Source organism: Onychomys torridus, chromosome 1 (assembly GCF_903995425.1).
Source record: "Onychomys torridus chromosome 1, mOncTor1.1, whole genome shotgun sequence".
NCBI classification, from domain to species: domain Eukaryota; kingdom Metazoa; phylum Chordata; class Mammalia; order Rodentia; family Cricetidae; genus Onychomys; species Onychomys torridus.
In genome coordinates this window covers 71,700,166-71,708,697 of record NC_050443.1, presented here as the reverse complement: position 1 = coordinate 71,708,697, position 8,532 = coordinate 71,700,166, and the positions used below count along the sequence as shown (strand labels likewise).

General features: G+C 40.9%; 1 protein-coding gene across 7 annotated transcripts in view; it reads right to left on the bottom strand.

Annotated features, from left to right (window-relative positions):
* Positions 1 to 2,506: 2,506 nt before the first annotated feature.
* The window catches only part of Dlg2 (discs large MAGUK scaffold protein 2), a 901,904-nt gene continuing 895,878 nt past the window's right edge, over positions 2,507 to 8,532 (bottom strand). For all 7 annotated transcript variants that reach the window (XM_036186483.1, XM_036186442.1, XM_036186459.1 and 4 more), the window contains one exon: positions 2,507 to 7,151. In XM_036186483.1, the coding sequence (XP_036042376.1) occupies positions 7,045 to 7,151 (107 nt within the window). In that variant the 3' untranslated portion in view covers positions 2,507 to 7,044. The remainder of the gene's footprint in view (positions 7,152 to 8,532) is intronic.

Below are 8,532 nucleotides of genomic sequence, written 5' to 3'. Positions count from 1 at the left end.
GTCAACTGACTTCAGTTTTACCCAGGACACACTTTTCTACAACCTTGTACTCCTGATTAGATTGTTTGCTTTTCATGACCTACACCTGTGTCTTTAATAGTCTTGTGACCTGTCCACAGATTATGCTTGCCGTCATGCCCATTCACTGGAAAGTTTTCACAGTTTTAACTTCTAGCTCGGAGCGCTCTCTCCACTAGGATTTCCAAGGCAGTATCTCCTTATAATCTTAACTAAATTACTTTCAAATCTGATGTCAGGCCCATGGTCTTTGTCTTTAATAGTTTGTGGTTTGAATTCTGACTACCTAAAATTCTGTGGAGTATAAAGATAATAAAGCTGGTTTCATATTTTCATGGAATCAATGACTTCCTCTTCCTGAAACTCTAATTCCACACTAAGGACATTTTTATTATTGTTTGCTTCTGAGGACCACAAGGAATTTAAACTGCTTCCTTGAAAATAAAAATTCTTTTTCCCTTCTCTTTCCTTTCAGATGGATGTAGATTTTTACTCTACATAGGAAAATCCTGGTTGTGTTTAACCCCTGATAAGATTAGATTTTCACTGTGCAGAATAAACAAACAGGCCATAAAGAACAGAAGTTTATCAACTGATCAGTTATCCAACCATACAACCAGAACTGGGAAGATAGGTCTTGGCTGAAAAGGTAGGAGGGAACTGGTACCCGACTTGGCCTTGAGTATTGAGATATGCTCCAGATCATTTGTCCATTAAAGGCTACTGTGAAAAAACAATCACAGTTAATCACAGTGAGTTGCTTCTATTTGCAATGAGTATGTGGGAGCAAAAGGGATGGAGGTTACAGACATCTTACTTGATACATGTGCTTCTGGGTCAGCTATGGACACAGAGGGATGATTCTGCTGTAGCTATGTTGGGGAGAATTCCTGGGAAGTTGGGGGAAAGATGGCCTTTGTCATGCATGGGCACTAAGCTCATATCATAGTTCAAATTATCATTTATTTCTCTTTGTTATTCCAAAGATTTAGCAAAATTCACTGAATTATACTAACTTTGTCTTAACTATGCTAAGGGGAATTAGGGACAGAGTCTGGTTTTGACATAAGTTGTAAGGTTTGATGGGAGAGAGGAGAGGTCAGTTTAATGATAGCAGTGCTACCTTCTGAGATGTCCCTAAGATAGGGGAGTTGCAGGGTAGCATTGATATTATCAAGTCCCATCTTTTCTGACCTGTGGAAAATATCCTTCCTTTTGGAGATTGTCTGGTTATATCAAGAAAGAAGATATCTTCCTTGGTTTTGTGACAAGGAAGTCTTTCTTCCTTGTTATTTATGTTCTATCACTGGGTGGCTGGTCTGTGGGGACCTGTTAACACACAGGTCAGATTCTTAGCTAGACTCATGTAGGTTCAGAGGATGTGCAGCTCAATTCTAGCTTTTGAGACTTCTAGAGTGACCATGACATAAAAAAATGAAAGGACACAAAGTCAGAGCCTCCTTCAGCCTTTTTCTTCTTCATAGACACTTTCTACTGAAACTAATCTGGCTTTTGTGAAGAATAACATTGATATTAAAGCAGACAAGGCTGAGTGAATATTACCATAATTAAATTACTGCAACTGCAGGTTTGGGCTGCACTGGTCTTGCAGCCTCGGTGTGTTAAACTGAGAGGCTGTTTACCACTAAGCGCTAAGGACAGCATCATTCATCATTCTTGTTGGCTCATAGTGATGGCCAGGATGCTATGATCAACTGAGCTGGATTCGGAATTAGTGTTCCAATTATGTGATAATGTATTCCATGTCATACTTGAGAGTAATTGCATTGATGGAAACATTTTCACCCCTTCCATGGGAGGAGTTTGTTTTGGGCCTCCAACTCCAACACCTGTGTTACCTAAATGCCAAGATGGCAGAGTAGGTTTAAACCAGAGAATTTAGGACTGGCAGAACTAGGTTCTTTCACATGACATTTTTTATGTGCTCAGATCTTTGGTGCTGGTATATTTTGTGGCCCCAGGATGTATAGATAATGACATTGTGTCTCCAAATTAGGTCTTTCTTTGTGCCTTAAGCATTAGACAAAGGTAAAAAAAAACCCTCATTCTTAACATTTTCTATATTGGGAATTTTTTTCTTCATATATCCTAGAAAGCCTAACTTTTAATACATTATTCATTCTTGAAAAATATTCTGATTAGAAGCAGGCAGGATGATAATCAAATATTTAAAAATATGCAAATGCAGCCCATTCAGCCTGTAGTGCCAATATTTTTCAGTGCAAATACACTCTAACTGCATTTTAGCTCCAAAATCAGACATATTTGGTAAAAATAGAAATGAGTGAGTCTTTTATGAAATAACACAAACTATGCTTTGGGAGAATATAATTTTGCTATAAAGTAGGAAATGTTTTAATATTTATATAAGAAAGCCACGACGTTTATACAGTCTATCAAGCAGTTTTACGATGGGGCCACCATCGACATGTAGAAACGCAATCAATACTCACAGACACACGGAGTATGAAATATACATCTTGATTTTATAATTGTGTGTGCTTTATTTTTTTTACACAAATGGAATGGGAGTGTTGAATATTTACACTTAACAGGAGTGTAAGCTGTGCAGATTCTCTGTAAACTCCAGCCAGGCAAGGAGTAATTCCCTCTCCCTCCCTCCCTCCCTCCCCTCCTGCGTTACAGCTCGATGGAGAAACACCCTGTCAGAGGGAAACACAGAATTGTCATAGTAAAAGGATCTAATGGGTACAACCTGGTGCACTCAGAAGTGAAGATACACTTAGGAAACACAAGATTGAAAAGAAGAAAAGTTTTCCATCCCATCGGGAGTCAACCTTGCCATTTGGTTGTCTGTCCACATGAGCTGCGAGGGAGACACTGCACTCTTTTAGCTGATCTTTGTCTCAATTTTCTGCCTGTCTTAGCTTGTCTTCAGCTGCTACAAGAAACTGCACAGCTGTATGAGAAATGATTTCTGAAGCACAGGTTTCAGTGAGGAAGGATATTTACAGACTGAAGTGTGTATGTGTTTCCAACCACGCTGAATCATACCTCATGTAATGTGTATACATGGTATGCATACCATTATACACCATACGCTTAATTAATGCATATCCACAGAATTCTCTATGGAGTGTCCTGGAAAATCTGTTGTCACAGGAGATACTCCACATGCTTTAAGGGAGCTGAGGCCTCCCCAGGAGTGACTCATTAGTGTAGTAAATTTAGGAACTAGCCTTAGTCCTGGGCTTAAATGCATTTTGTAGAAATTTTAGGCAGGACCAAGACAGGAAAGATGTCCTTTTCACTAGCAAGTCCATCCAATCTCACCAGAGCAATCACCAGCTGAAAAGCAGAGGGGGGCTTTACATGGAGGTGAGAAAAAGAAAGTAGGGGGAATCTCTCTCTCCAAACCAGGGCGGTGTCATGGCTTCAGTGAGGTTTGTTACAATAGTTGTCGGGGTCAGAGTTTGCCTCTGTTAAAAGAAAGCGTCCTCAGCCTAGGTGGGGCTGGGAGGGAGTTTCCTGGAGACAGGTCCAGGCAGAGGCTTCCAGGTGCCAGGGGCCCACAGCTCTTGCATCAGCACTGCCGGGGCAGTGGTGCAGGCTGGCTCCAGGTCGGGGCCTCACACTCAGCTTTGCTTTCTGGGCTGAGTAAGTAAAATGGTGACCCCAAGTATTTATGTCATTAGTCCATTGTGTGGACTTGCTGTCTGAATCAGCCATGAGCCCTTTATAGGACAGGAAAACTAAGGAGTGGGATGTGGCGATGATCAGAGCTATGTGAGGAGAGAAGGCGGCAAGTTTGGGAGGAAGCAATAAGGAGGGGAACAGAAGATTGTGATAAAGGAGAGAAGGACAGAGAAAGAAAGAGGAGGGAGGAGGGGTAAGGTCCACAACCCAGGGAGGATAAAAGGAGAGCGTCAAAATGACAGAGTCGATGAGAGAATGGAAGTGGTAGAAAAAAAATGAGGGGAAGAAATAAGTGAGAGCCAGAGGTGTACAGAGCATCCCTTGGCTCAGTCCTGAAGGGCTGGCAGTAGGATCTAAGACAGCTTACAGAGGCACCCGAGTGCAGCTTCATCTAGATGGCCTTGCCAAGTGGATAGAGCCAACCCCTGAATTTGGGTCTGGGAGAAAAGGCCTTCAAAGAATAAATAGGCCATCAATCTCATGGAAAAGAGCAATAAGCAAATGCCTCAGCAATAATTGGCTGAAAGGTGGGATTTCGGTTTTGGTAAAGCTGAGACCCCCATGGTGCTACACATTGTACCAGAGCATGAAAAATAGCACCAGTGACACGATCTGGCACTTTTCCGAAAGGGCCCAGCATGTGAAGGTGACACTGTGCCCCCCGCGAGCCTTCAGATTGGAGAGAGCTCCGGACAAAGTTTGCAGTGTTAGCACCAGTCTGGCCCAAGGCTCCAGGTGCATTTGCACCAGATGTGATCTGGGTGACTTTCATGCCAGTTCCATATATGTCGTCAGATTTGTTGCAAAATACACCAGTTCTTTGGAGCCATAGAGACCTCAACATTGGGAAGTGCAAGACGACACAACAGAATGGATGTGTGACTTCTACAGGAAAAGACCCTCTCACCAATGTGCTTGGTGATTCTTCAAGCAAATATATATGTATATATATTTATATAAATCTACATAAAAAATCAGTGCTAATGCTAATCTGGAAGCATCTACACTGGGAAAATAAATAATTATATTACTACAAAACCAATGGTTTGTGGTTCAATTTGATTGTACTCAGCCACAGCAATACTATCCAATGGAAAGCACATCACACAACTGGAGAAAACATCTACTCATTAATGACAGTCCTCTAAGGTAAATGGTTGCATGCTCAGTGGAGAAACCAAAGAAGTTATCATGGCGGCCTATAAAGAGAGCTGGGATCAGGAATGGCATTCTAGTGGCAGAAAGCTTCTGAGAGCAATACTGATGGAAGTTGGCCTTGACCTGAAACTGGTGAGTTGCAGACATGGACACGTCTTTCAACGTTTTGAGCCCTCTAAGGCTATCTCTGAAAAACTGAATTTTCATATGAGGGGGACAAATGCATGGCTGCTTGCTACCCCTTTCATTGGCAAAGGCAGCCTCAAAACTATAGGTAGATGCATACTTTTGAATTTTAATGTTTGTTTTGGTGACTGCAGCTACGCAGACAGTGGTATGAATGACCCTTGATTTTGGAAAGAGACTCTCGGTTTTAAGCCCCAATGTTCTAACTGAGAAGCCCCATCACTCTGATGGTTCTGTCTTTTGTTCTTGTACTCCAGCCTACGTGCTGGTTGGCTGCACAGTGTGGCAGAATCCCTGCCAGGTCTTGATGTACCCCAGAAATAAGGCGATGGGGCTTAGTCTGGGCATGCATAGAACCCAGATATGAGTGGTTATTAATAACACTAAAAAGTCTCTCTCTGAACACCTTGGGCAGAACCAGTGCTGACGTCACCATCAGCTCTAAAGTGGGAAGCTAACTCTTATGTTTCAGCTTATAGGCTTTGGGAGGGTTTTCCACCCCAAATCATCATTATTATAATTGTTAAAAAAAATGAACTTGGTCCAGGTGCAGCCCTAAGGAAGGCAGTTCAATTGGTTGAGCTCAAAGTCATAAATCATCCTTGCTTTGTGGTTCTCTTTATCCTATATTCTGAACCAAGAAAAGCGCATCCCTCACCACTCCCAACCAGATAACTTCTCTTTTTTCTCTTCCTCAGAGAAATAGTGCATCTTAGGACAGATCTCCCCCTGTAATACCAACTTGGGCTGTTACAAAACACTCAGTTGCTCTGTGAAACAAAGAAAAGATAATCTTATCGACTTATGGTTTGCCAGAATATTGAATGGTTCTTGAACTGTATGCAAGTAACTAGAAACAAAGCTGAATTTGTCTATCTCCATGGTTGGCTCAGGCTATTTAACTGGAGGAAAGCAATCATTCCCTTTTGATGATTTGCATGAATTTGTCTCTGAACAGCAATCAGCTTAAAAAAAAAGTAAGAAAAAGTCTCTTCCAAAAATATCCATGGAGGTAACTTATTAAGGTATGTGTTCCATAAGAGTGTATCACTAGTGTGCTAGTGCGCATGGGCGAGGAGGGAGGTGAGTGAGGGGGAAGTCTTTGTCAGACCTGGAGGGAACTCAGATGCTCTGAATGGATCATCGGCAACAAAAGGGAGTGCAACCTCATATTCTTGAATTTGATCGTCTGCTGAGAGTGCATACATTTAGTCTTTCAATGGTATTTTAGTCTTTACAAAATAGTTCACAAAACTTTTAACCTATAGAAATTCATTTCTATACATTTAATATATTTTATTGTATAAATTATTCTCATCTTTAGTGCCTTCTTTCAGTTTATAAATGGCAAAATAGATAATCAACAATCATAAAGCTAGTCCAGGTGGAATCCCCTCCTCAGTAAGGTTAGTCCTCTACACAAGTCATCAATTTTACGGCACACTTGTCTTTGCACATGCCAGCCAAGGAAACTAAGCAATCATCCTCCCCTGCTAGTATGTCGTCTCCAGAGTGACTGTTTTCTGGTTTCCTTATTTCCTTTGCTTGTTAAAAAAAAAAATCAAAGGATGTGCATAGTTATAAAATTCCAAGTGTACCAATTACAGAGGAATTAAGGGGAAGGTTGGTGAGGTTTGAGTGCTGGCAACTTTTCTTAAAGCAAAAAACACAGAGAGCTCAGCAGCTAAATCAGCTCTGGACATCTGCTGGGGTGAGAAGGCTGCCCATCTCTAGGGCAGAGAGCTCATCAGAGGTTCATCCCTACACCTGGTACTTTGAGCAAACCAAAGCCTCCCTGCATACTGCAATGTCTTTTCCGTCCCACCCTTTGGCCCCTCTGTCTCCTTCATGGCTTCACACAGTTTGTGTTGTACATTCATAAGGATTCACATTGACTGCAAAAACATAAATGCAACAAAAACATAAAAGCCTCCAAGTATTATATTATATATATTTTGTTCTTCTAAATGCTCTTCTGTCGTTGTCAGAGGTGCAGTAGCTAATTTATAACTTTTCCTTTGAGGGAATCCAGATAAAAGGCCCAGACTGCTCTTCAATAACAAGCTTGCATTGGTTATATATATCTTCTAAGGTGTCTCCTTGGACAATAGCTGTTACAAAGACAAAAACACTCAGAGTTAGGAGGCATTCCCTTGAGGGAAGGATAATGATCTCTCACCCAACAGAAGCTCAAATCAGTGACGATAACTCATCAGGAAGTTTAACGTCCCCTTCCAGTAAGTAAGAAAAGTAAGAAAGAATGGTCACATAAGTGCAGTCATGTCAGTGATGCTTAAAAGCAGCATTCTCTCCATGTCCTAGGTCAGTAATCCATGTGCCCCCAGCTTAGTACTTTCTGTGTTCCCAGTTCTAGCAATGAATCACTTGTTCTTTTCATAGATGCCTACTCTGAGCCAGGCACTGGAGTAGAACACACAGCAGTTTCAGACTGTCAGCTCCCTGTCTGGCCACAGAATGTCTATCCTTCACTCTAGTTCAGGCAGAAATTCAGGTCGTGTAGACATGGAGATAAGAAGAGTTTTGAAGGAAAAGTTAAGTTAACCGTTTCAATTCCAAAACTTCTACCAAGAAACACTGTTACTTGGTAAATTAAGATTTTTACCTCACAGAATTATTTATACTATGAATACCTGATAAGGAACATAAATAAGAGGAAGCATAAATCGCTAAACTGTAAATTACTAAAATGCTCAGTTCTCAGCATAGATCTAAGCACATTTTGTTGTTTCCTTTGAATAAATACTATGTTGGACTTAGGTCTCCAAAACATCAGCACGATCCATCTGCCACCAAGGCTTCAAGACAGGCTATTATGAAATAAGGTTTACATCTTTGTGTTCCAGAAACAATCTTCAGATCATGTGAGTGATAATCTACCCACATGAGTCAAATAGTTGTTATTTTGACTTAATTTTCCCACCTAGGAACTGAACTTGGGTCCTCTGGAAGAGTAGTAAGTGTTCTTAACTGCTGAGCCATCTCTGCAGCCCTTTGATTTTTCCTACCTGGATGTTCTTTTCGACTGATGTATCACTCACATTACCAAGAGAAACCTTAACATTAATTTGAGGAAAAATAGTTGTATACTGCCTTGGTATTGGCACCTTTGGTATTCTGAACACAATTCAAAACAACCACAACAAAACTCATTTCATTTCATGCCAGTAATTCATAAGGGAAGTTGTTAGATTTCATGTTATTTTGGAGGGTGTTATATTTGGAGAGGTCAAACTCGGAGCCTTGTACAAGTCAGTTAAATACTCTACTACTGAGCTACGTCTCAGACTCAGTATCTTGTTTACAAACCATTGAGAATCAGCTGCAAGATAAATTCCACCAAAGCTGGTTTCTTTCTGGGTTTAATCAGTGTTTCATGAGTAAAGGGAAGCAGAGAGAATTCAGGACATCCACAAGAAATTTATATTCTGTCCCCAAAACAGCATATTGCCAAAGACATATTTAAAAAATCAA